We start from the raw sequence: 27,630 nt of genomic DNA, 5'->3' as shown, positions 1-27,630 counted from the left end.
GTGACCATAGTTCATAACAGAATACTGTTGTCTTAGTCTATTTTATGTTGCTGTAACAGAATACCACAGATGCGGTAATTTGCAATGAACAGAAATTTATTCTCTCATAGTTCTGGAAGCTGAGAAGTCCAAGATCAAGGCACCAGCAGTTAGGGCCTGGTCTCTCTGCTTCCAAGATGGTGCCTGTTGCTGCATCCTCCAGAGAGGAGGAACACTTTGTCATCACATGGCAGAAAAGCAAAAGAGAAGGAACCTGTTCCTGCAAGCCCTTTTAGTAATGGCATTAATCCATTAAACATCCCCATTAGGCTCCACCTTCCAGTAACATTGTGCTGGGCACTAAGTGTTAACATAAAATTTGGAGAAGACAAAAGCACTCAAACCACAGCGACTGTATACCTGAAATCTACTAAAGAGTATATCTTAAACATTTTCACCACAAGAAAGTGATAAGTAGATGAAGTGATGGATATGCTAATTAGCTTGAGTTAATAATTCCCTCATGCATACATATATCAAAACATCACATTGTACTCCATAAATATACACAATTCTTATCTGTCAATTAAAAAGAAAAGAAAAAGTTTGTATTACAAAAAAAAAAAAAGCACAGAATGGTAAGATGGCTCGTATGGCTGGGGTGCAGTGAGATGTCATAGGACCATGAGGGCATTATGACTGGCCCTTAGTTTGAAATGGAAAACCAACGGGGAATTTTGAGCAGAAGAGTGGCATGATCTGACTTTGTTTTAAAGGCAACACTGCATTGAGAATAGATGGGCAGAGAAGGGAAGGGCAGAAAAAGGAAGACTAGTTATGAGGCCTTTACAATAGTCCAGGTAAAAGATGACACTGGGACTAAGACGGTAGCAATGGAAGTCTTGGGACATGGTCAATTCTGGATATGGTTTGAAGAGAGATACAACAGGAGTTACTAATGTAGTAGAGGTAGGATATGAGAAAAAGAGGGGAGTCAAGAGCAATTCTAGAGTTCTTGGCCAAAGCAACAGGGTGAATGGTGGTGCCATTTACCTAGATGGGAAAGCCTGTGGAAGGAGTAAGTTTGAAAAGGCCCAGAAATTGAGACTTTATTGTGGACAATGGGAAGTTTGATACCTATTGTGTATCTTAAACACCCAATAGAGACATTGACTAGACTGTTGGAAATGAGACTGGAATTCATAGGGAAAGGTCTAGGTTGAAGGTATAAATTTAGCAGATATTGTGTAAATATTTAAAACTGGAAATTTTTTTTTTTGAGACGCAGTTTTCACTCTTGTTGCCCAGGCTGGAGTGCAATGGCGCGATCTTGGCTCACTGCAACCTCTGCCTCCTAGGTTGAAGTGATTCTCCTGCCTCAGCCTCCCGAGTAGCTGGGATTATAGGCACACTGTACTCCATAAATATACACATAAATATATAGCCTCCCAAGTAGCTGGGATTACACCACATTGTACTCCATATAGTAATTTTATAAAATATAATAATGTTTGTATTTTTAGTAGAGACAGGTTTAGTGGAGACAAGGTTTTGCCATGTTGGCCAGGTTGGTCTCGAACTCCTGGCCTCAGGTGATCTGCCTGCTTTGGCCTCCCAAACTGCTGGGATTACAGGCGTGAGTCACCGTACCCGGCCTCAAACTGGAAATTCTTGAGATCACCTAGTGGGTGAGTGTAGGGGAAAAGGTGGAAAAAGGGTCCAAGGAGTAAGCCCTGGGATACCCCAATACTTACAGATTAGAAAAAGGTAGATTCAACAGGAACAAAGTTGAGAAACTGGAGGAAAACCAAGAGAGCATTTGTCCTAGAAGCCAATGAAGGAAATAGTCTAGGAATACTGATGAGAAGCTTAGTAAGAAGAATGAAAACTAGCTGTTGGATTTACCACACAGAGGCCATTGATGATTTTGACAAGAGCAGTTTCCATGGAGTGGTGGGGGTGAATACTTAATTGTAGTTGGTTCATGAGAGAACGGGAAGGGAAGCATCAGAGGTAGCAACTCTTTTGAGGAGTTCTGCTATAAAGAGGAGAAGGAAAAGAGAACAGCAGTTCAAAGATGCAGAGAAAAAAGTTTAAGACAGGAGATTTTACCACATATTTGTACTGCTAATAGAATAATTGGTCAGGAAAAGAATGGACAATTCAGAAAAAAGATAATAGGAGTCAATGTAAAGCTAGAGGGTTGGGCTTGGATAGGAATAGGGTTGGTTCATTCTTAGTAAGAGGAAGGAAGGCAGGCTATAAAAGCACCAATGCAACTGGGTTAGCAGATTTGGTGGTTGGGTGTTGGGGGATATGGAAGTTTTCTTCTGATCTCTTTTAGTTTCTTAGTAAAATAAGAAATACAGCAACCAGCAGACTGAGGATGGAAAGGGGATACTGAAGATTGAGGATAAAGATACGTGAATAGATTAAAGAAATAAACAGGTAGTATTGATAAAACTTAACTGATTAGACATAGGAAAATGTAAGACAAAGAAAACAAAGACAGATTTCTGATTTGGCAACTGGGTGGATAGTGGAGGTGTCTTTCATTCAGATAGGGAAGTGTGTGGGAGAAGCAGATCTGGGAGGAGAGGGGGTTGATTCTAACATGGCAAGTTTTGTGCCAGTGAAATCCAAGTGGACAAAAGTGTCTGAAGCTCAGAAGAGAAACCTGAGCTTGAGATATCTCAGCTCCCTGATCTAGAAGTTGTCAATATTAAGATAGTAGGAAGTGGAGAGGTTTTTGTGGTTGCTGTTTTCTCCGAGAGGTAAAGGGACTGGTGGTTTGAAATCAGAGAAGGGTTGAAATAGATTCTGGAGAAGAACGGGAACATTGACAAGGAGATAGGGGGATCATCAGGTACTCTTAGGGGCCACAGTTACAGGTGGAGCTCTTATGTTCAGTAGTTCCGGTCCTACCATTGCAGAGCCCTGGGGCCCGCATTTGTTTCTGGAACTAAAACCACCAGGGGCCCAGTGTCCTTCCTGCTTCCTCCTGCTGGGCCTCCACATCCGGGTTCCATCTTACCACCCAGCAATGTTCCTTGACCTTGAAGCCTATCCTTTACCTACATGCAACATGCTTTCCTCCTTGCTTTCCTGGTTAACTCCTACCCACCTTTCTCTACTCAGATCAGGCCAGGACTATCTCAGAAGCCTTCTTTGACTGTTCCCCACATCCCCTGCCATGTGAGCAGGAAGTTTCTTCTCTACGCCCAAATAGCCCCTCGAATATCTATTACAGCATAAAACATACTGCACTGTATCACTGATCTCCTCAGCTGCCTGTCCCACTGGACTGCAACAACTTAAGGGCAGAATGTTTCCACCTTTATAATGATCACTACTTAGTAGGTAGCTCAATACATGTGAAATTAATATAGGAGAAAAGAACTAAAACCAACACAATTCTATAGGGTCATGATGTCCCCAGCCCGTGTCACACACAGATGCTTCTAACCTTAGAAACCAACTCACAAAATAGAGAAATATCCTTTTGGTCTCAATATTATACCCCTTTTCCTTTCAGGAAGAAACCTTAATATACCCACAGAAAGGAAATATCCTTACCTTATATTAAAGTACCTTACCCCTTGCTCTCTCCTCTTCCCAAACACACAAAGCAGGAGGCATTGTATAAAGGCACTTTATTTTAAAATCAACACATCCTGCTTGTATAAATCAGTTACTCTCCATTTCCAACTTCCATCACCTGAGTTTGAGAGCAGAGTGTGTGGTATTCTCCTGGGCTTAAGGTATAAACTGACATGGCGTTCAAGAACACGTCCAGTGGGCAGAGCCCATCGGGGCAACCTCTCGGCACTTGCTCCTGCGGAAGAGACATAACTCAGCGGGTCCACCAAGGAGCCTGTCCTTCTGCTATTTCCAGCTGAGCCCAGAGATCTGAGAGGCACTGACCCACGTGGTATATGTGTGCATACATATTACAGACAGGAAGGCACCACTACCCGGTCAGCTTCCAGAATAAAAGTACTATGCTCTGCTTGTAAAAGCACTCAAAAAGTGTTGAATTGACTGGGAAGAAACAGTCAAGTTACATCCCTGAGCTGGGAGAACCAACAGGCTCATCCCTGGGGCATGCTCCAGCCTCTGCCCTGGACCCCAGCCCTGATGAAGCAGCCAACACCATGGGTGCTAACAGCAGCACACATCACCTCCCAGAGATACCATCAACAATCTGCAAAACAGGCCTCACAGCCGGGAGGCTACATCCTGACGGGGACACTCAGGAGAAGAGGAGGGGGACCCTCTTCCTAGAAGGAGTCTGTAACAGAACTGGGATAAGGCCCAAGCCCCATTCTGCCACCATCTGTCAAGTTCTGCCTGACCCGTGGGCATAGCCAGGAGTTGCCCTATAGGATTTAGAGAGCTGACTGTGCCGAGGGAGACTCCACTGGGCCTGAGGAGGGGGACTCGGTGCTAACTCAGGTGGGTGGGTTTTGTGGGAGGGCGCCTCACCACCACCCAACCCCACCTCAGGGGTATTACCTTCCCATGGTAATAGAGCTGCACAAACCACTCCTTAGATTCCAGGTGCTGGTAGAGTTCCATGGTCAGGTCAACAGCAAACGGTGGCCATTTGTGGTCAAAAATCCCCAGGGTCATTAAGAGTGGTATGAAGGTCACATCATGAGCCGCATAGAGATACAGCTTTCTGCAAGAGGAAACCGCTCTCCACAATTCTCTACCTCAGGACTCTGAAGGTCAGGATGTGGCCTGCCTCCTTTAAGTAAGACACACTTGCCTGAGAAACCAGGTGACATCTAGAAATCAGCTGAGCCTGGTATAAAACGCCTTTGCAATCGATCGTGGGAAGAACCCTTGTTCCCACTCCCCGTGTCTTCCTGAGGAGGGTCTTCGCCAGAGAAACTCTCCTGGCCTCCTCCTTGCCACCCACTCACTCCTCCCTGGTGAGTTTCAAAGAAGAAACTGAGCATGTCTGGCTTAGGCCCTACCTCTCTTCTCCCTTTGGGTCCTGCCAGCCAACATGAATGCTCTTCCTACTCTCAGTCATGGGACGAGTTTAGTAGGGCAAGGTGTGCTCCTTGTTGGGGAGGCTTAAAGTTTTGGGGTATTAAGTTTATTTCAAAAGAATATTCATAAGCCCATTTGGCCCTCAGCACATTCTCCAAATGGCTTTAATCGGTAATAAGAATGCCATTTTAATCTACATCTGCCTGACACCAGTACCCATCTCTTAGGAAAGACCAAGGATTTTATTTATGAACCCCCATCCTAGAAGACTAGCATTGGATCCTGTGGTATTCTAAAGATCCAAGGCAGAGGGTGGCAAGGTGGCAAAAGCCAGCAAAAATGTACTGTCATTGCAGGTACTGTGAAGGATAGGAAATGGCATTCACAAGATTTGCTATTACAAATCCTGGCCCAAAGTTCCTGTTTCAACTCATTGTCCCCTATTCCTCTTATGCCATCATGAGCTTCTAGCTGTGCATAATACCACAACAGTGCTTCTCCAAAATTCAGGTGAATATCAGTCACCCGGGGATCTTGTTCAATTGCAGATGCTGATTCAGTAGATCAGGCTGGAGCCTGAGAATCTGATGAGTTCTTGGGCAATGGTGAAGCTGTTTGTCTGCAGACCACACTTAGCAAGTGCCTAGGACATATAATATTCCACAGCCGTAGTCCCAACCTCGGATTCAAGGCTACAAAAATGGCAATGGAGGCTCATGAGCCACTTCCAACATTTTTTTTTTTTGTTTTTGAGACAGAGACTCGCTCTGTCACCAGGCTGGAGTGCAGTGGCGTGATCTTGACTCACTGCAACCTCTGCCTCCTGGGTTCAAGCAACTCTCCTGCCTCAGCCTCCCGAGTAGCTGGGACTATAGGTGCATGCTACCACACCCAGATAATTTTTATATTTTTAGTAGAGCTAGGTTTAACCATGTTGGCCAGGATGTTCTCGGTCTCCTGACCTCGTGATCACTCGCCTCGGCCTCCCAAAGTGCTGGGATTACAGGCGTGAGCTACTGCGCCCGGCCACTTCCAACATTTTTAAATGCCTTATGGATATCATACCTTCTTTACACTCAATGAAAGTGGTTCAAACTACACAATCCATTAAGCAATTATCTTTGTTTTGGACTATTATCATATCAAATCAGTGTCACATCATAATTGGCTATTGTTTGACATATCTTCAATTAATAAAAAAAGAAGAGAGAGAGAGAGAAAGCAACAGGAAATTTGAGGTTCTTTTCACTAAACTAAAATTTTCAAAACATGGTAGGAGGGATGCAGCAGGAAGAAAGGTTAAAAGATTGTGAACCTTTTTGAGACTTGGGGCCTGTTAAACATCTACCTTTGGTCACTGACAGCCTGGTTCTTGCCTCCCTAAGATCTGGGTTCCCTCCCTGCAGCCAGAGGTCCCCACGGCCCTTAGCTGCACAAAGCAGAGTTGCTGTGCCAGGTACCTGATGTTGTTGGGTGCGGTGGCAGAATCCACGGCTCTCAGCAGGTTGCCCTCCAGGATATGGAGGAATGGGCCGACTGCCATCTGAAGACTTTCCCTGTGAAAAGTGAACAACATTTAAGCACCTAGAGGGCACTCGGCATTCAGGGGACACAGACTGATTCTGCCCCCAGGACCTCATGAGTCCAATCAGACAGAGCTGAGAAAAAGGCAAGTCATGCATAAGGGCTAGCAATGGGCCAGAAGGAGAGAAACGGCACTGAGGCTGGTCTTGGGGTCCTCTGTGAATAAAGACTCCCAACAACACAAGCACCAGCACACAGACCTGTTGTGAACACAACTGAGATGGGAGGGGCTGAGGGAGCAGGAGGGTGATAACCTGGATAAGCCGTGACCAACTAGGCCTTGAGGAATCAAAGAACAAAGCTGACAAAGCTGGGAAGGAGAAGGGGTAATAATTTCCAGGAATTCTAGAAGGCCCTTAGAAAAACAATCAGAAGGAACAAGAACATCCTAAATTTTGTTTCCTATGTGCCAGCCTTCCTTCTTTTGGAGTTTAGACTATCAGGTCATTTCTTATTTATGTCTTATTTATTTTACAGAAGAGGTTCAGTGGTTGTGCTCCCAGGCTTGGCTCTGCGGCTTCACCACTTTCATTCTCAGGCCTGTCCCATCACGACCACAGGTGACTACTGCAGCTTAAAGCACATTCACTCACAGTAGTGAACAAAGTCCACTTACTATAGAAGAAAGAAATGTTTCTCATCTACTCATCCTAGCAGCTGATTAGCTTCCATGGAGCCTTCAGGGGCCAGTCTTCTCCTTGTTTTTGTGCTTCTTACTTTTTATCAAAGAGAAAAAAATACCCCTCCTAGAATTCCCAGAACCCAGTTACCGACAAATGAAAACAAGGTTGCCATGACTGGCTTAGACAAATCCTTATTCGTGGTGATTGGGTAAATGACCATCTTTATAAGTCAAGGAATGTTGCGGCAATGGATGAAGAACAGGCAACCAACACTGTATGCAACATATACTTTTCAGAAGAATATATACAGGCAAAGCCAAGTTGTATGACCTTGTGAGGTTGTAACCATTTGTCCTTGAAGAAATGTTAGTTTTATAAAATCAGGGCTAATTGGAATGGAACAGACAAGGTCCTGTTTAAAGTGATTTTTTTTTTTTTTGGAGATGGAGTCTCGCTGTGTTGCCCAGGCTGGAGTGCAGTGGTGCGATCTCGGCTCACTGCAAGCTCTGCCTCCCGGGTTCCCGCCATTCTCCCGCCTCAGCCTCCAAGTAGCTGGGACTACAGGCACCTGCCACCACGCCCGGCTAATTTTTTGTATTTTTAGTAGAGACAGAGTTTCACCATGTTAGCCAGGGTGGTCTTGATCTCCTGACCTCATGATCCGCCCGCCTCAGCCTCCCAAAGTGCTGGGATTACAGGTGTGAGCCACCGCGCCTGGCCTGTTTAAAGTGATTTACACCAGAATAAAGCAAACTACACGATAGGCCAAATCTGACCAGTTTTGGTAAATAAATTTTACTGGCACACAGTTGTGTCTATTTGTTTGCATATTGTCTTTGGTTGCTTCATGTTACAAGGGCAGAGATGAGTAGTTTTAACGGAAATTGCATGATCCTCACAGCTTAAAATATTTACTAAATATGTGTGTGTGTGTGTGTGTGTTGATAAGGGAGAAGGCAGTAAGTAACAACTTAGGTACGGTGGGGCCCCTGCACAAACAGAAAAGGGAAGCTGGCAAGTCCCAGGGAGTGGCAGCAAGCTGTGTGGCTTGGTAGGAACCTTCTGGACACCCTAGGCTTGCACAAAAGTGGACACACTGACTCTGAGTGGAAGGAATGCAGTCAAGGGCTCTTATCCTTAGGCACTCAACCGTGCAAATTCTTGAACTGTTAGATGCCTTTCCCCCCTACTCATCTTTCCCCGGACTACTTCCTACCTCCCCTCCTCTATGAAGTCACCTATTTTTAGTGCAAGCTGAATGCTCTCAACCAATCAGAAAAAAAAGGTGTCTTCCGAAATTTGGTAAGAGGAAAACTTTCCATTCTGGTAGTCAGGAAACACACCTAGAAACAGAGCCCTAACTGTGTGTGAGTCATATAGTGAAAACACAGAATAGGTAGTCAGTGGATCTGGGTCCAAGTTCTGGCTCCATCACTTGCTAGCTGGGCCTAGACCAGGGAGGCAGTATCTCCCAGCCTCAGTTTCTGTATCTATAAAGCCAGGGAGAAAGGTATCTCTCTCACCTCACAGTGAGAATGTGAAAATGATTTGTAAATTGTAACATGATGACTAAAGAGAGAAATGAATATTCTTTCTTCAGCTCCCTGCCACCCAAATCCTTTAAACCTTAAAGCAAAAGGAAAAGGCAAGTGATAAAGTCAGGAGAGTGGTGGCTCCTGGTTCTGCATAACAGGGAACAGAAGCACTAGGTCACCAGTTCCAGCTGCAGAAGTGCAAAGACCTAGGGTCTCCTGGCAGGCGGGCAGAGTGGGGTTCAGCCTCCTTACACACGGAGATATCAGCTGCCAGGCGTGAGTGGGCCTGATGAACTCCTCTTCCCCATACACTTGGATGTCTGACCAAGTGTGACTTCATGCCAGCAGTGAGAGGCCCCTCACCTGTCTTCCTTGGGCAGTATGTACAAGGATGTGTCCACAGCTCTCTCTTCAATCATCCGTGCAAATCTCTTCAGCATGGGGCAGCTTGGGAGGCTGTGTGCCTGAAAGGGCCACATGGAGTTTTAGAAAAAAATGCTTCTCACCTACTGATTCTAGCAACTGATCAGCTCCCATGGAACCTGCAGGAGCCTGTCTTCTCCTGGGAAGAGAAGACGGGCTCAAGAACAGCTATGTCTGTTAACAGCTCAAGAAGATATGTCTATAAAGCTCTTCCAAAGCTATTACTAGCTATCTGAAGGCCAGGGGAAAAAAAAAAAAAAAGAAAGGGTTTCTTCCCTTTCTGATGACTCCCCATCTACTCCAAAATGATTAGCATTTTTGTTTTTTGGTTTTTTTTGTTTTGAGATGGAGTCTTGCTCTGTCACCCAGGCTGGAGTGCAGTGGTGCGATCTCGTCTCACTGCAAGCTCCGCCTCCCGGGTTCACGCCATTCTCCTGCCTCAACCTCCCGAGTAGCTGGGACTACAGGTGCCTGCCACCACACCCGGCTAATTTTTTTTGTATTTTTAGTAGAGACGGGGTTTCACCGTGTTAGCCAGGATGGTCTCGATCTCCGACCTCGTGATCCGCCCGCTTTGGCCTCCCAAAGTGCTGGGATTACAGGCGTGAGCCACCGTGCCTGGCCTGTGTTTCTGGTTTTTTTTTGGAGATGAGTCTCACCCTGTCACCCAGGTTGGAATGCAGTGACGCAATCTCGGCTCACTGCAACCCCTGCCTCCTATGTTCAAGTAATTCTTCTGCCTCAGCCTTCTGAGTGGCTGGGACTACAGATGCGCACCACGATGCCTGGCTAAATTTTGTATTTTTAGTAGAGACAGGGTTTCTCCATATTGGCCAGGCTGGTCTCGAGCTCCTGACCTCGTGATCCTCCCACCTTGGCCTCCCAAAGTGCTGGGATTACAGGCATGAGCTACCGTGCCCAGCCTGTATTTTTTAACTTAAAAAAAAAAAAAAAAAAAGATGAATAAAATCCAAAGTAAGGAATTCATAGATTCCTACTTGACCTTCGTTTTCCCAAAATGACTTCTAAAAAATACGCCATACAAATATATGATATGAACTCTTGCCTTCTAACCTTAAACCTGTTTTACACATAAGAGCAAGGTGCATTTCTGCCTTCAGGGTACACTGCCATTTTATTTTCACAAGAGAAGGAGGGAGGATCCTATACACCTTTGGATGTCCAACTTCTGAATCTAGAGAAACCTTTCCCGTTATCAGTCTTCTTTATATATTTATTACAGAAAAAAAGATCCTATGGCTAAATAAGCTTAAGGAAAACAGACTTAAAGATTAACCAGCTTTCTTTACGAAAGGCATCTCAGATTTTTTTAATGTGTTGATGTACATATAGTACTCTCAAGAAGTGATACAATAAATAGGGATTCCAAAACTTTTAGACCCTACTCATCCCTTCCAACCATTGCCCCCACCTGCCCAAACACACACTTGCATATTGGGTGTTCTGGGGAACACGCCTCAAGAAGCTCTGGTCTAGAGTTCAGTGCCTGTGTTCCTGCCTGGGTAAGGAGTCTTCCTCGATTGCTCCCTATCCCTCAGTCCCCACATCCATTCTATCTGCAGGTCCTATCACAGTTGCCTCCAAACCAGGAGGCCTCCACCCACTTCTCTCCCCCCAGTTTTAACTCAGGAGCCAGCCCACCAAGGCTATTATCCCAGGCTCCCCAACCCCAGGACTCACCTGCTCAGCAGCCACGTTGTCCAGGAGGATGAAGAAGTCCACTTCATCACTACTGTCAATGCCCATCCCTTCCTTCACCTTTTTCAAATCCTCTGAGATTCCTGGCTGTAAAGAGGCAGTCTTCCTCCGGCCTCTGACAAAAAAACAAAGAGTAATGTCTTATACTCTATAGTGATTAACAGTTTACAAAGTGTACTTCACATTTGGGATTATCATTTGGGATACCATTTAATCCCCACAACCCACTGGGGTTAGCTGGTATTATCCCAATTTTATAGATGCATAAACTAAGGCTCTATAAGGTCAAATGACTTGTAAACATAAGTTAGCAAGTACCAGGGTTAGGATAACAGGATGAATTTTCCAAATCTCACTCTAGCATTTGCATTATATAAAAAATGATGGAAGCATGGCCCACGTGTGTCTGAAAACAGCATTCTCTTTTGTTTATGGAATGCCATATAATCTTAGTGCAGCCTAGATATACCTGATAACTGAAAAGTGTCATCAGCCCAAACCAATCTATCCTACATGGAAACATATTGGTAAGAGAAGAAAAGTCTGTGTCTTCTTGGGCTTGTACACCTGGATTTGCAGGTTAAAGACAGTCTCAAGCATCTTTTATTTAACCTGTTGGTTTCCTCATCTGCCCCACCTGAGAGCCCTGGGTCATCAGGAGGATAATACTTTGTAAATGGCAAAAGCCCACTCGTGGCTGTATGTATCATCTTGCTAGCCCAACGTGCAGCTCTTCTCAGAATTCCTGACCTTTACCATGGGTCTGTCACTGTGAATAAGACTTCTTCACTTCCTAGACAGCTGATGTCACATTTAAGTGTAATTTAAACCTTCCCATCCATTATTCGTCAGTAGGGTAAGCCTGGGCAGGCCCTCAGTACAGACAGTTCTGCCAGCAGAGGTGGTAAAAGGCTGTCCCCCACTGGTGAGCAGGAAACCAGGAGCAGTTACCTGGTTCTCTGCCTCAGGCTCCAGCAGCTTTGGTAGTTGGGATATAAGACTTCTGAATCTGCTTCATCAGTGTGGATGATGATGGGTCCTGGAAGAAAAGTAGGAAGCACAGGCAGGCAGAGGCTTCAGCTTGTTCTTCCCGGCATCTCCACCCCCTTCTCTTTGTCTACAGAGATGGAGCAGAGATCTGCTTGAGAGGCAGATCATCAAGGTTACTCCTTAAGGACAGAGAATGCCCTCCACATGCCCTGGCCCTGCCGAAGGGGGCTCTCCTATAATCTGAGCAAAGGAAAAAGTAAGTCACAGCAGCCTTGTTCTGTCTAGCACAAGCCCTCCTATTGGGCCACAAATAGACTAGAGCAGGTAATAGACCTGAATCAGACAGGCAACTCCCTGACCCCTTCCAAAAAATCCCTGCTGTAAAGCACTACCAGCATCTGGGCATTCTAATAAAGAATAGCGTTATCAGAACTAAGTTACTATCTTGCTTCCCGAAGCCTGATCCTATAGGCCACTATAGTGACTTATCACATAACAAACTGAGAAAAGTGAACGCAAGGCCACAGATCCTCTCAGAGACCCCATAGCCTTGCCCAAAATAAAAAGCCAGGCTTTTAGATGAATGGCTGGTCTAACCAAAGATCTAACCAAAGAAACCACAATGTTTCTTATGTCTCTCATGGCAGCTCACTGCTGTTCAGAGCTCCTCAGTACCGTTGTCCCCTCCTGTCAATGCCCAAAGAAGGTGTTCTAACACCTTCCCAGGCTTTGCTCTGTGCCGGAGATGGCAAGTGCCATCTCTGTGTGGTAGGTTCTTTTTCCACACCACTCAAGCCTGATGGCAAAAGAAGTAGCTCCCCAGCAGCAATTTGGGATTCACTGAGGTCAGTCTGCAGAGTGATCAGCTGAATCAAAGTCCCAAAGGGGTATTTATTCCCAACTTATTGATAGTCAGAACCAAGGGCTTTAAAAGTAGCCTATAACTTCACTAGAATATCAGAATCCACACACACATCATTGGTGTGAACAGAAGAAGAAACCACACTGAAAGTCATGAGTTTAGTCTTCACTCCACAACTAACCAGCAGAGTCGCCTTGGGAAGTCACTACCGTTCTCTGGGGTTCATCTGTACATCGAAGGGGTGGGACTATATCAGCCACAGAACCTCCACCAACCTCCAACTATTATGTAAAGCATAATAATAAAAGAAGAGGTGCTGATGGCTGCAAGGTGGAGATCCAAAGCATAGTCCACTTGCATGTCCCATCCCCTCCTTTTCTGTACTTTCTGAGACCCCTCTGAAGAATCCTGGGGTTCTGCAAGATGTGTTGTGAAAACGACAAACCAAATGATCTGATGCCGCCTCCAGATATACATGTCCTCAAAGAAACAGCTGAGCATAAAACGAAAAAGTAGGATTCTGAACCAAGACTGCCAGAGTTTGAATCCTAATTCCACCATTTACCAGTTTTGTGTCCCTGGGCAAGTCATTGAGCCTCTCTGTGTCTTGGTTCTCTTATCTGTAAAAGGGGATAATGACACCTACCTCATAGGGTTATTACAAGAATTAAACAAGTTAATATATGCAAAGTTCTTAGAACAAAGTTTGTTGCATACAATTGGTCCCTCCACATCCTTGGGTTCCACATCCATGGATTCAATCAACCATGGATTAACAATATTTAAGAAAAAAAGAACAATACAAACTAACATAATAAAAATAACAAATTAGAAAACAGTACAGGATAATACATCGCATTTGTGTTGTACTGGGTATTAAAAGTAATCTAGGGATGATATGAAGTACATGGGAGGATGGGCATAGGTTACGTGCAAAGCTACGCCATTTTATAAAAGGGACTCGAGCATCTGTAAATTTTGGTATCTGCCAGGGGAGAGGGTTGTCCTGGAACCAATCCCTTTTGGATACTGTGGAATGACTGTACTAGGTCCTTTATGTGTTAGAATAACTATGACTTAAACTTATATAACACTAATAAAATTATAAACCTCTAAGAGTTCCATCTGGGGTCTGATGATGCTCTCTGGATTTTGGACCCACAGTTTATGATAAGTAAGGCACACTTGAGTAGACAAATGTACACTGAGCAAATGATTGGCCAAGTGGGCAGACCAACGATCTCCAGCTTTCCCCACAGCCTGATTCTCTGTAGCTTATATGTAACCTCTGGGATTTTTCTAGGATTTTACTCCTAAAGCAATATCCCAAAGTTGCAGCATTTCCACCAACAGTGCCACCTTCTGGGATTCTTTTTTTTTTGTTTTTTTTTTTTTCTGAGATGGAGTCTTGCTCTGTCACCCAGGCTGGAGTGTAGTGGTGTGGTCTTGGCTCACTGCAACCTCCACCTCCCAAGTTCAAGCAATTCTCCTGCCTCAGCCTCCTGAATAGCTGGGATTACAGGCGCCCACCACCATGCCTGGCTAATTTTTTTATTTTTAGTAGAGATGGGTGTTTCACCATCTTGGCCAGGCTGGTCTTGAACTCCTGACTTTATGTTTTGTTTTTTTTGTTTTTTTTTTTGAGACAGAGTCTCACTCTGTCGCCCGGGCTGGAGTGCAGTGGCCGGATCTCAGCTCACTGCAAGCTCCGCCTCCCGGGTTCACACCATTCTCCTGCCTCAGCCTCCCGAGTAGCTGGGACTACAGGCGCCCACCACTGAGCCCAGCTAATTTTTTGTATTTTTTAGTAGAGACGGGGTTTCACCGTGTTAACAGGATGGTCTCGATCTCCTGACCTCGTGATCCGCCCGTCTCGGCCTCCCAAAGTGCTGGGATTACAGGCTTGAGCCACCGCGCCCGGCCACTCCTGACTTTATGATCTACCCGCCTTAGCCTCCCAAAGTGCTGGGATTACAAGCGTGAGCCACCACACCCGGCCCCTTCTGGGATTCTTTATTCAAGTCCCTTCATATAGGAAAGGCATGGAAGTAGCTAGGAAAGAAGTCAAACTGGAGTCCCAACACCTGTGGGTCCAGCGCAGGGAGCTGCTACCCAGACACCTGCACCTGAGGCTAGTGATTTCCTTCCGTGCTGGAAACCTGGGACATTCCCAGTCTGGGACTTGCCTAAAGAAAATGTTGCCACCAAGAAACATCTTTCCTTCTCAGTACCACTTCTGATGTTTCTAAGAAGATCTTTACCTTTTAGAAGCTAAGCAACTGAGAGCTTTCAGAAGATCAGGCGCTGTGGGTCATTCCTAAACTCAAGGCCTCCCAAGAAGTAAGGGGCAGTCCAAACTGCTTTATGGCTTTATGTTACCTAGACACGTACTGTTTGTGTGCAGCAGCCAACTACAGCCAGAACTAGCAGCAGTATCCAACCCAGTTGGGGGTAAGACCAGACTCCTCTTTCCTGAAGGTTCTATTATTTTACATATTTCTTAAAAAGTGTGATGGAAATTTTGTTTCTATTTGAGATACTGCCAAAAAGCTAAACAAAGTAACAAGAACCTTTGCTTTGTGGCACCTGTTTAGTGAGGTCATGATAATCTGAAACTCAGACCAGTGATTAAATGTAAATTTGAGTCAATTACAAATGACAAAATGAAGCTTCTTGTGATGGCCAAAGGCTCTCAACACATGGGATCCACGAGGGAAAATAATTAACTCAGTCCTTGGGGATGACAAGGTTAGGAACCACTGACTACAACCATTCAGGGGCTGAATATATCAAAACCCAAACTTGATGGACTTTCTCAACTAGGAAAGGCTAGACAGAACACTGTTCACGCTATGGATTATTACCAAGATTAGGGCAGTAGCAGCAGTGTTGGGGCCCAGTGTCCTTCCTTTCCAGCAATGTCTCACCTAAACAAAAAGTCCTCTCGAGTGTTTACAAAACATGGTTAAGACTGCCTTGTGCAGCTGGTGTAGAAGCTTGAGGGGAGAAGCCAGGAGCCAGAGGCAGATCAGAGCAGCTGCTACACTGCTGCTACTGTGGAGGTCAGGCTGGCAGGGGCACCATAAGGCCAGACAGGGAAGGACCCACCGGACTAGGTACACACTGGAAGTCACACATGCAGGAGAAAACAAATCAAGGGAACAGGCACCAAGAAAGAGATAGGGGCTTTGGAAGCGAGAAGCAAGAACCCCAGGGACAGGGACTGACTGGGATCCCAAATACGAACCTTCTTTCTGACACTGGAAAAGCCCAGCCAGCAAACAACGGGTGGACTCCAGATTCCGAAAAATGTTAGTGGAACGAATACTGAAAAAAAATGAGAAGACAGTGACAGTCATAAAAGGAATATTTAATTATATACACTCTTATTTTATTCCACAGAGGCTCCAGGGGTCTTTCAAGAGTACATAAGGAGAGCTATGGAACTAGGAAGAAAGCTTTACTTCTCTGTGGGATGCCTGCCCTCAAGAGACTCAAAGTCCAATGAATGTGACCTCCAGGAACCACCTGTTCACCAGATCCTGTGACATAAGGGTATGCAGCATGACAAATTGTCCCCCAAACTACCTTGGGTGAGAGTGGGAACCATCTTTGGGAGTCAGGACAGGTATCCTCATGCTCAAGACCTTAAATTAAGTGCAACATCCCTTTTCAAGTGACTCACAAGACCTCCTGTGGGTTGAAGGTTGGTGAAAGAAAGGGAATGTCTTCCACATAGTTCTTCCTCAGTCTCTCTCCCAAGGCAAACATCTGCTGCATGCCCACCTTGGTCAGCTGCCCAGCAAACATGCCCCCCTAAAGTAGGGAAGAAAGAGAAAGAAGAATGAAAACACCTGACAGCCTGCTGAACTCAGCCCAGAGAAAACCACCCAACCTTTGCAGTGGGGCTCCCCCGAGCAAGGAAGCATTGCTCACCTTCAGGGTGGTCTCACGGTATTGAGAGTCATAAGGAGAATATGGTTTCGGACCACCAGTTAGACTGGTGACTGTGTAATCAAACTGAGTTTGGGGTGGGACCTCTGATAGCTGCGGGTTCCACTCTACCTGTTAGTATCACACAAACAAAACAAAACAAAACAAAAACAAATTGTTGAAAAATGGTTCTTGAAATGTACTGCATTAACATCTCAAAGTACTCAGAACACATGGCTGGAATCACTGACACTAGGCCTGCACCTTCCCATGGGATGGAAGGAAAGAAATGTTAGCTGAAATTAAGGGAAGAAAAGACGGTGATTTATTATTCCAGGTGTCCTTAGCCTAAGTCCTGTTATTGCTACACTAGTACTGACTGCTAAGGGGCTGCTCTGGCACTTAGCCCACACTGAAGTAAAGGGGAGAAGTGACCAGAATGCCTGGCATGCGGATACATAGTGAATGAATGAAGAGATGGATGAAAGAAATATGATATCAGTGACCATATGTGTGTAAGAATTTATAAGGAATTAATCTGGAGGTTTCTATGCCCTATCCCAGCTTAAGGATTCTACTTAATGTCCCTTGTAACTACTACATTTTTCTCCTCCTTTCATGCAATTCGTGAAACAAGCAGCTGCCACCTAGGAAGATGTTGCTTTTTCACGATCTTCTGTTATTCCTTGCAATCTGGCTCCTGCCCCAACTGTGCTGTAATGATTTCAAAACATCACTAGTGGCCACAGGTCTCACAGCTCCAACTGTCCATAAAACTCTGACACTCACTGAGTCAGATGTGATGACTTCAATTTTAAAAACAAGTCTAATCCCATAGACCAATTCCCCTTCCCAATCTACTATGTCCCTCTCAATGTTACCACAGTTCTCCTAGGCCCCAAACCTCATACTTTTGGCTCCCTGTGGATCCACCATCCCCACACCAAGTCCTGTTGATCACTACCTAGAAGAAAAGTCCTCCCCAATGGTCCTTCCATTATCTTATTGTACAATGTAAACCTTATTACTACAGGCAAAAGCCTGTGACAAACTCCTCCCTTTTACCTGCACAATCCATCCATCCATAGCCAACTAATTAATCTTTTTGGAAAAAATATTTTTTATTGCATATAAATATTTTATATTTTAATTGACAAATAATTGTATATTATATATATTTATGGAGTATAAGGTGATGTTTTGATATACATTTACGTTTGATATATTAACTAATGTAAACAAAATTCATCAGCTCACATGCTTTCATTTTTACGTGGTGAAAATATATAAAGTCAACCTTTTAGTAACATAGACATACATAATTTTATTGCTCCTTACAGATACTGCATTTTTCACAAATTGAAGGTTTGGAGTAACTCTGCATTGAGCAAGTCTATCAGTGCCATTTTTCCAACAGCACGTGCTCATTCATGTCTCTGTGTAAAATTTGGTAATTCTCATAATATTTCAAACTTTTTCATTATTATTAAATCTGTCAAGGTGATCTATGATTTGTGATTTGTTTTTTGTTTTGAAATGGGATCTGGCCATCTTGCCCAGGCTGATCCTAAACTCCGTGATCTTTGATGCTACTATTTTAACTATTTGGGAGTGCCATAAACTGCACCCATGTAAGATGGCAAACTTAATCAATAAATGTTGTGTGTTTTCTGAGTGCTCTGCTGACTGGCTTTTCCTCCATCTCTCTCCCTCTCCTCGAGCCTCCTTATTTTCTGAGACACAACAATATTACAATTAGTCCAGTTAATAACCCTACAATGGCCTCTAAGTGTTCAAGTGAAAGGAAAAGTTGCAAGTTTCTCACTTTAAATCAAAAGCTAGAAATGATTAAGCTTAGTGAGGAAGGCATGTAGAAAGCTAAGATAAGCCAAAGCCTATGCCTCTTGCACCAAACAACGAAGTTACGAATGCAAAGGAAAAGTTCTTGGAGGAAATTAAAAGTACTACTCTGGTGAACACACAAACAATAAGAAAGTGAAACAACCTTATTGATAACATGGAGATATTCAATGCAGAAGAAACAGCCTATATAGGAAGAAGATCCCAGCTAGGACTTTCACAGCTAAAGAGAAAAAGTCAATGCCTGGCTTCAAAGCTTCAAAGGACAGGCTGACTCTCATTAGAGATTAATGCAGCTGGTTTCTTGAAGTTGAAGCCAAGGCTCATTTACTACTCTGCAAATCCTACAGCCCTTAAGAATTATGCTAAATGTACTCTGACTGTGCTGTATAAATGGAACAACAAAGCCTGTATGGCAGCACATCTGTTTACAGCATGGTTTACTTAATATTTTAAGCCCACTGTTGAGACCTACTGCTCAAAAGAAAAAATGGATTCCTTTCCAAATATTACTGCTCATTGACAATGCACCTAGTCACCCAAAGGCTCTAATGCAGATGTACAAAATTAATGTTGTTTTTGTGTCTGCTAACACAACATCTTTTCTGTAGCCCATGGCCCAAGGAGTAATTTTGACTTTCAAGTCTTTATTATTTAAGAAATACATTTTGTAAGGCTGTTGTTGCCCTAGATAGTGATTCCTCTGATGAATCTGGGCAAAGTAAATTGAAAACCTTATGGAAAGAATTCACCATTCTAGATGCCATTAAGAACATTTATGAGGAGGAGGTCAGAATAGCAACATTAAGAGAAGTTTGGAAGATTTGATTCCAACCCTCATGGATGACTTTGAAGATTCAAGGCTTCCGTGGAAGAAGTAACTGCAGATGTGATGGAAATAGCAAGAGAACTAGAATTAGATGTGGAACCTTAAGTTTTGACTGAATTGCTACAATCTCATGATAAAACTTGAATGCATGAGAAGTTACTTCAAAGAAGTGGTTCCTGGAGAGGGAATCTAGTCCTGGTGAAGATGGTGTGAACACTGTTGAAATTACAACAATGGATTTATTACTGAAACTTAATCGACAAAGCAGTGGCAGAGTTTGGGAAGATTGACTCCAATTTCAAAATATGTTCTACTGTGGGTAAAATGCTATTAAACTGTGTCACAAGCAATAGAGAAATCTTTCATGAAAGGAAGAGTCTATCAATGTGGCAAACTTCACTGTTGCCTTATTTTTAAAAATTGCCACAGCCTCCCCAACCTTTAGCAACTACTACCCTGATCAGTCAGCAGCCATCAACTCAAGGCAAGACCTTCCATTGGCAAAAAGATCATGACTCACTGAAGGCTCAGGTGATCACTAGCACTTTTTAACAATAAAGCATTTTTTAATTAAGGTATGTACATTTTTAGACATGCTATTGCATAACAGGATACAGAACAGTGTAAACATAACTTTTATATGCACTGGGAAACAAAAAAAAAATTGTGGGACTCACTTTATTGCGATATTTGCTTTATTATGGTGGTCTAGACCTGAATCTGCAATATATTCACGATATGCTTGTATGTGTAGAATCTAAAACAGTCAAACTCACAGAATTAGAGAGCAGAATGGTGGTTATCAGAGGCTGGGGGGGCGTGCAGTGAATGGGGAAAGGAGAGATTTTTATCAATGGGTATAAAATTTCAGTTAGACAGGAATAAGCTTTAGTGATCGATTGTACAGGATGGTGACTACAATAAATAATAATGCATTGTATATTTCAAAATCACCTAATTAATCTTGCTAAGCCACTTTCATCATATCAGTAGCTTTTTCCTAATGTCTCAGAGGTAAACATCTGTCCTTCAAGGACTTCTACATCATGGCTGGGTGCAGTGGCTCATACCTGTAATCCTAGCACTTTGGGAGGCTGAGGTGGGAGGATCACTTGAGACCAGGAGTTCAAGATCAGCCTAGGCAACATAGCAAGACCTCATCTCTTAAAAAAATAAATTTAAAAAAAGGACTCTACCCCTTTGCCCAGCCCCTGTACTCAGCTTCACTGTTTCCCTCCTCCCCTCCAACCCAAAAGTTGCCCACTGCTTCTGCAAAGATGCCTTCCAGCTTGCTTCTCTTGCTTGGAGGGACTCCTGTTCCTATCTATCCATCACCTTGTTTTCAATGTTCAAGGATAGCTCAACTCTTACTTCCCCATCACTGACTACTCCAGCTTTCAATGGTTATCTTCTAAATATGAATTCCTATAACATTTATAATAAAAAAAATTTAACTCAATTTCCTACTACTTTGTTTAGTTTTAAAACTAACATTTAGAAACCTACTATGTCACATATCATCATATTTATCTTCATTCCTCCCAGAACTATCCCAGGATAATGGCACTGGGAGCCTCAGATTCTCTTTGCATAGAGGGAGCCCTCCATTCTTCCCAAAGGCATATGTCAGTCCCACTGGCACCTGGTCTCCAACACCTGAACCTCCTTCTGACACATCAGAGGACCAGATGTTCATAGAGAGGCCTTCCTCCTCCTTTCACAGTTAATCACTGCTCCCTCTTTCTGACACTCTAAGCCCTCTGGATAAAAAACCCTTCAAGGGTTCATGGCTCATGTGGCCCCACCTCCTCTCTAGCAGCCCCCTTACCAATTCTTCCCTATTCTACACACCTACTCTCTAGCCACACAACTTTGTTTCCTTTCTCATATTTCATGGCCTTTCAGTATCATGTTTCTTATGCCTGGAATTTTCTTTCCTCATTCATCTAGAAAGACTTTTGTTCACTCCATAAGACTCAACTTAAATGTTCCCAGAAACCTTGGTCATGGCCTTATGCTTTCACAGTTGCTTCAGCGGCTCTCTTTAGTAGCCTTTACCAAAGTGTATTAAACGAGCTCCTTTATTGGTCTGTCCTGTTCGGTAGACTTGGCTTCCTGAGAACAGAGACTGGGTCATCTACTGACCTCTGTTTCCCAGCAAAGGGCCTCACACACACTAGGTACAATTAATAGCTCTAACAATTTGCCAGCTCTTGTAGAAGATACCCATCTTGAGAAAACTTGACCCTGCCTTTCCTGGGTTTTCAAGTTAGTAAAGAAAAAAGGCCAGCTGTGAATGTAAATGGCAGCAATGCCATAATAGAAGCTGACATGTGCTGCAAGAAACCATATGAAGGCATAGCAGTTCAAAAGCAAGACAGACCTTCTCTTCTGGCTGGGGATTCAGGAGAAGTTTCATTCAGGGAATAGCATTTTAAATGAATAGTATTTAGACAAGCAAATATCTGTACTTAAAAAAGGTGGCATTCAGAATTCCAAAAATAACTAGAAAGCTTGAGCAAAGCAGAGATGGTGAAGAATGTGTATGGCAAAGAAGTGGTTTGGTTTGCCTCAACCAGGGAATGGTTTTCCAATTTTTAAATCAGAAAACACCGAGTAAAGTTAAACTTAGATTTGTACACATAAGGCAAAAACTGGAATTTCTCTAGTTGAAGTAGGAGTAGGATCCTACAGCCCCAGCTGCTCAACATCACCTTAGCCCAGGGGCTCCACAGAATAAATCTGAAACCTGGCAGCATATATCACAATTGGAATGGGAAGACTAGATGCAGAAAAGCCTATTTTGAGATGTTAGCAATAGCCCACGTGAGAGCCTAAGGCCTCATCTAAGCCAGTAGGAATAGAAGAGATAGATGTAAGACATGGGAGTTAGACTTGGCAAGTGGGTAAATGAAAGCTTTATTTGGGGGCTGTGTTGGTAGGTAAACACAGAGGAACAACAACAACAAAAATGACTACTTTGGTTTTTGAGCCTAGTAATGGAGGTATTCCTTGACTAAAACTAAGACTGAGACAGAAAAACAGGTGGAAAGCTGATTTCAGTTTTGGACATTTGAAGACACCTCCTTTGTGTTCCCAGTGCTCCCAACATATTCCCTTAATTGTTGTCTGTTGTCTCTCTCCTTTATCACATTGAAAACTCCTTTAAAGGCAAGACTGAATTATCCATTCATGTAGTTCCAGTGTCCACCACAGGGTGTGACACAAAGCTCCACAGGGCCATTCAGCCTCACTAAGAAATCTCCTGTTAGCCACATTCACCAAGAGAGGACCCTTGGTGTCCCCTAGGAGACTGGAGTCCAGGTCATGTAAAGTCTAGAGTACAAGTTTTCAGATTTTCAAGAATGGATGATACATCAGTTTCATATAATAGTGTCCACTCCACATACACACTCTCATTCTCATTCCTGCTCTTAAGTTTCCCAGTTAGTGGCAAAGACTAACTTGATAACTTTACTTATTTTATGCATACCCAACTTCAAGGGGTAATAAAGTAGATAGAGCAAAAATTAAAATATAGTAAGACAACCAATCCCAAGTAGGCAAGAAAGACAAAAGCAAACAAATGTAGGGACAAAGAAATGGATGCAGTAACATGGATACTAAAATATGTACAACAAGAAGATCTGTTTACTTACTATAGGTGGGCAACAGACTTGGCACCCAGCTTCTGGACTTTTACATAAAGAAAGAAACTTGATCAGCTAGACTAAAGAAAAAGGCAAGCCAACTGTGCAGGAGAAGCACACCATTTCTAATGCTAACAGACAAATTCTTCCCAAGGGTCCTCATAAAGAGGATAGAGTAATATAATGAACATCTTTTCAGCAGTCACAGCAATGAGTTCTGTGGGACTGTTTCTCCTAGTTCTCTCAACACAGAATGATAGCCTCTTACCAAAGTACATTTCAGCGAAGGCAATTCTGTACTGGGATTGATATACTACATTCCAGATAAAAGAAGAAATCTACATAAAAGTAAAGAAAAACCTTCCAGGTGTAGATTTTAAAATAAAGCAATCATATTAAACCTTGTCTGTACACTGGTATTACCAGGACATTTTTTAAAAGTTACTGATGCCTGAGTCCCATCCTGGGATAATCACATTTGGATTATCCTCCCAAAAAGGGTGGCCTCCACTTTTTTAATGCTCTTCAGTCCAGATAATTCTCAAGCTTCACCAGAGAGTCTTTTACATTATCTGGATACCCTGGACCAATTAAATTAGAATTCTTCAGAAGGAGACCCTGGCATGTGTATTTTTTAAAGCTTCCCAATTGACTTCAATGTTCCACCACGGTTAAGAACTATCGATCCCGAAGAATGGGTGGACTGACTAGCACATCCCTCATGTAATGCTTCTTGAATACCACTTCTTTTAGCTGAGCTTTGGAAAGGTACTAAGCAACAAAAGATACTGACATGCTTCCCAGCTCATCTATATTGTCAAATAAATAAGGATCCAAATGTCTTAATCAACAGTGAAGCTGGGGTAGGTTAGACTTTATTTTATAAAAACTGAGGAACCTCCCTGGGTGGAGGCCATCTTGACACCCAGGGGAGTTGAGGGAAGCCTGGAAGCAGTGCCAAATCTTTTCTTTTGATAGTGCATTTGGATCTACTCTAATGATTAGGAAAAAAAAAAAAAAAAAAAAAAAAAAGGCCAATCAAGTTCTATATTTTTATGTCCAAAGCACAATCTTTTAGCAAAACAGGTTAAACCAACAGCCATTCAAGCCATAAGAAAACAATAAAACATCTAGTTTTTTGTTTTTAAGATGGAGTCTTGCTCTACCACCCAGGCTAGAGTGCAGTGGCATGATCTCGGCTCACTGCAACCTCCGCCTCCTGGGTTCAAGCAATTCTCCTGCCTCAGCCTCCTGAGTAGCTGGGATTACAGGTGCCCGCCACCACACCAGGCTAATTTTTGTATTTTTAGTAGAGAGGAGGTTTCGCCATCTTGGCCAGGCTGATCTTGAACTCCTGACCTTGTGATCCACCTGCCTCAGCCTCCCAAAGTGCTGGGATTACAGGCGTTAGCCACCGCACCCAGCCAAAACATCTAGTGGTTTTTTGTTTTGTTTTGTTTTGTTTTTTGCAGACAGAGTCTTCCTCTGTTGCCCAGGCTGGAGTGCAGTGGCGCGATCACGACTCACTGCAAGCTCTGCCTCCCGGGTTCACACTATTCTCCTGCCTCAGCCTCTCGAGTAGCTGGGACTGCACCCAAAGTGCTGGGATTATAGGCATGGGCTACCACACCCAGCCAAAACATCTAATTTTAAATCATGCTTCTTTCTGAGAATTTGTGAGATGACTGAATAAAGTGACTTGTCACATACATTAATCTATAAACCAGTCAGAAATCAGGAAACATGTACTAAAGACAAAAAAGTTTTGCCAGGCAGTCCCTTCTGACTATAATTAATAGCAGAACCAAGAAGATTAAAAAATCCCAATAATGGCTGGGTGCTGGCTCACACCTGTAATTCTAGCACTTTGGGAGGCTTAAAGCGGGCGTATCATGAGATCAAGATACAAAGACCATCCTGGCCAACATGGTGAAATCTCATCTCTACTAAGAATACAAAAATTAGCCAGGTGTGGTGGCGCGTGCCTGTAGTCCCAGCTACTCCGGAGGCTGAGGCAAGAGAATTGCTTGAACCCAGGAAGCGGAGATTACAGTGAGCTGAGATCGCACCACTGCACTCCAGCCTTGCAACAGAGTAAGATTCTGTCTCAGAAAAAAATAAAATAAAATAAAAAATTCCAATAACAATCTCTATCAAATTGGATCTTGAAATGAACACCTGACAGAGACTATCCAGAAACAAGTTTTAAGAGGTTAATATTTGCTCATAGCCTAAACTGAAAGAGAGTTGGTTCACCCCTGATTTTTATGCACATGACTTTATACTAGATAACCAAAGGTGTTGAAAGCATCTGCCTAAAGTCTGGAGAATATGAGCAGAGAGGAGAGGTAATATGCCTTCTCTAATTGCAAAGTCAGGCCATGGATTCAGATGCTATTTTGTGGCTACACAGATTGAAGATGGATGAAGCTGGTATCCTAAGCTACAATGGACCCTTCAACCATAAAGGCAGAAGATACCCATCACACACCCGCTCTCCCTCAGGGATAAAGCCCTAAAAGAATCTAAATCTTTTCCTAGGGGCCTTCAGGGTGTATATATATGGTACATACTAGGTCTAGGCCTGCACATTCAAAGTTTTATTCTCTGTTACCACTGATAACTTTTTGTCTTCTAGGTAAATATAATATATATTCCTACATATGATTCCCCAGTCCTTCTGTACCAAGAATAGAGAAGAACTGGGGGAAGGGGAGCATCAGAGATGGGCTGTATACAAAATCTTAAGGAAAATTTAGTGATCTAATATAGAAAGGCAAAGTAAGAGACTGAAAAAAAAAAATCAAAGAATCAAAATGAAAGAAGCAATCCCAGTACCAGAGAGCAAGTGATACAGCCAGAGTAAGGCTAACCAGAAATCTGGTAATGAATTAAGTGCCTTCCAAATGTATTTATTTATGTGGAAAATGCTTTAGAAGTTTAATTTCATGTGCGGCCAATTTTGAAAAATGGGTTTCCAGTTGTACAATGTAAAGACACAATCCTGAAGGTTTCTAGAAAGCAACTATGATTATGAAGAGTATACCTAACATCAATTTTGGACAATCTGTTGGACCTCCTCCAACACCAACCTGGAAGACCAACGATACATCACTCCACATGTGTAATACCTGGGTGTTTGGGGATTTCAGGTTGCCTATTCCTCTTCACTAGGCCTTTCTGCTGTGAAAAGTCACATCCAGGAAAGATAATAATTTTTTAAAAACTATTCGTGCTTTAGTTATAATTATCCTGACAAAACCAGGCAGATTTTTAAGACATAACAGCCACAGACTGGCCCATTTTTAATTTTTTCCGACCTCAAATCCCTTCCACTATAGGTTTAGTAACCTTAAACAGAAAAAGAGAACCCTAGAATACAACACTTGTTACAAAAAAAAAAAAAAATACAACTTCAGATCTCAAATGGCCTCCAGCAAACCCTGAGAAAAAACTGTTATAAAGTTTGTTTCCAAAGGCAACGACCTTATCCACTGTGATCTCAGTTAAGAGTGGTTCCTGTCACTAAAGTCCCTTCAGCTGACAAACCACTTTCAAAATTGTCACACAGAAGTGCACTGCACCCTTGTACTCATGTTCACCCAGACACTTAATAGAAATGCTGACCTGGGGCACTACTCCACACTTGCTGAATCAGAATCTGCAACGTAGCAGGATCCCCAGGCGACTCCCATGCGTCTTAAGAAGCGCTTACTGCGCCATCAGGGCAAAACGGGAAGTTCCGGGGCTGTCCTACCCCCAGCAGGTCCTTTGCTCAAGAGCCTGGGGAGGAACTGGCTACTGCTGTTTTCCCCTCTTCTGGACCCAACCCGAGCCCCGCTCCGCGTGAGTAAAGCTCTGAAGATGTGTGTTCCGGCGAGACGCCTGGCCTGGCACACGGTCCTCGCCCCACCAGCCCCGGCCCGGGCCGACCTCTCACCTGCTCCTCCAGCGGGAGCGGCTTGAGAGGACTCCGCGCCCCGTGTCGAAACACGACCTGCACCATTTTCAACTTCAGCAGGCTGCGGTCGACTGGACGCTGGTCATCGGCCCCCTGCAGCTCGGCCAGGGCCACCCGCCGCTGGTGCAGACAATACGCCAGCGAGGTCAGGACGCCCACCGGGGTCCACAAGCGCATGCTGAAGACACCAGTGATCATGGTGGTAGGCCCTCGCTGCCCTCCGGGTTGAGGCTGCAGGAGGCAAACACAATCCCTCTGCGGGCGCCGGGGCTCAGCGGGCGCCCCCAAGTCCGCGGGAACCTGCGGGTGCGTACATCCAGCCCCTCAACAAGCAGGGACCGCTGTGCCTCCCGGCCTTGAGGGAGACCCCGAGTGGGAACGTGGGGAGAGAACAGGAGGTGGCGGCAGCGAAGAGTCCCTGGGACTTTTAACCCGGGTCGGGGTTGGTCGCTCCTGCTGCACACCGGGCCGGGGGAGTTCGGATCCTTATCTTTTGCCCTATGGGGAAACTTAAACTTGTATTTCAAGTTTGGCCTCCAGCACTCTTGAAGGAACAGGAACCGGCTCTGAGTTCCCTGGCGGCAGCGGCTCCACTAACAAGGACGACTCGATTCCACTTTTCTATAAGCAGGCTCCTACCCACCTCACCTACCCAGGGACCCGTCCCAAGTGGACCCGCGC

At 44.0% G+C, this 27,630-nt stretch overlaps 1 protein-coding gene across 1 annotated transcript; it reads right to left on the bottom strand.

Moving 5' to 3' along the window:
- Positions 1-3,615: 3,615 nt before the first annotated feature.
- Positions 3,616-27,622, bottom strand: LOC105479014 (acid phosphatase 6, lysophosphatidic). The gene is made up of 10 exons (XM_011736753.3): positions 26,929-27,622; positions 16,653-16,781; positions 16,402-16,532; positions 15,964-16,043; positions 11,816-11,903; positions 10,847-10,979; positions 9,086-9,186; positions 6,441-6,536; positions 4,495-4,660; positions 3,616-3,814 (listed from the first exon to the last, which is right to left on the bottom strand). Exons 1-10 carry the CDS (start codon positions 27,145-27,147, stop codon positions 3,671-3,673), a joined length of 1,287 nt encoding a protein of 428 aa, XP_011735055.1. The 5' UTR covers positions 27,148-27,622; the 3' UTR covers positions 3,616-3,670.
- Between the last annotated feature and the right edge of the window lie 8 nt (positions 27,623-27,630).

This window comes from Macaca nemestrina, chromosome 1 (assembly GCF_043159975.1).
Source record: "Macaca nemestrina isolate mMacNem1 chromosome 1, mMacNem.hap1, whole genome shotgun sequence".
NCBI lineage: Eukaryota > Metazoa > Chordata > Mammalia > Primates > Cercopithecidae > Macaca > Macaca nemestrina.
This window is presented reverse-complemented; position numbering and strand designations above follow the sequence as displayed.

Excerpts from the sequence above, each read along its gene's own strand:
- LOC105479014 (XM_011736753.3), bottom strand. The coding sequence starts at position 27,147 with ATGATCACTGGTGTCTTCAGCATGCGCTTGTGGACCCCGGTGGGCGTC. Across the intron at positions 6,537-9,085 it reads ATACTGCCCAAGGAAGACAG|GGAAAGTCTTCAGATGGCAG; the intron begins GTGAGGGGCCTC and ends CACTTTTCACAG. Across the intron at positions 4,661-6,440 it reads ACCGCACCCAACAACATCAG|AAAGCTGTATCTCTATGCGG; the intron begins GTACCTGGCACA and ends TTCCTCTTGCAG.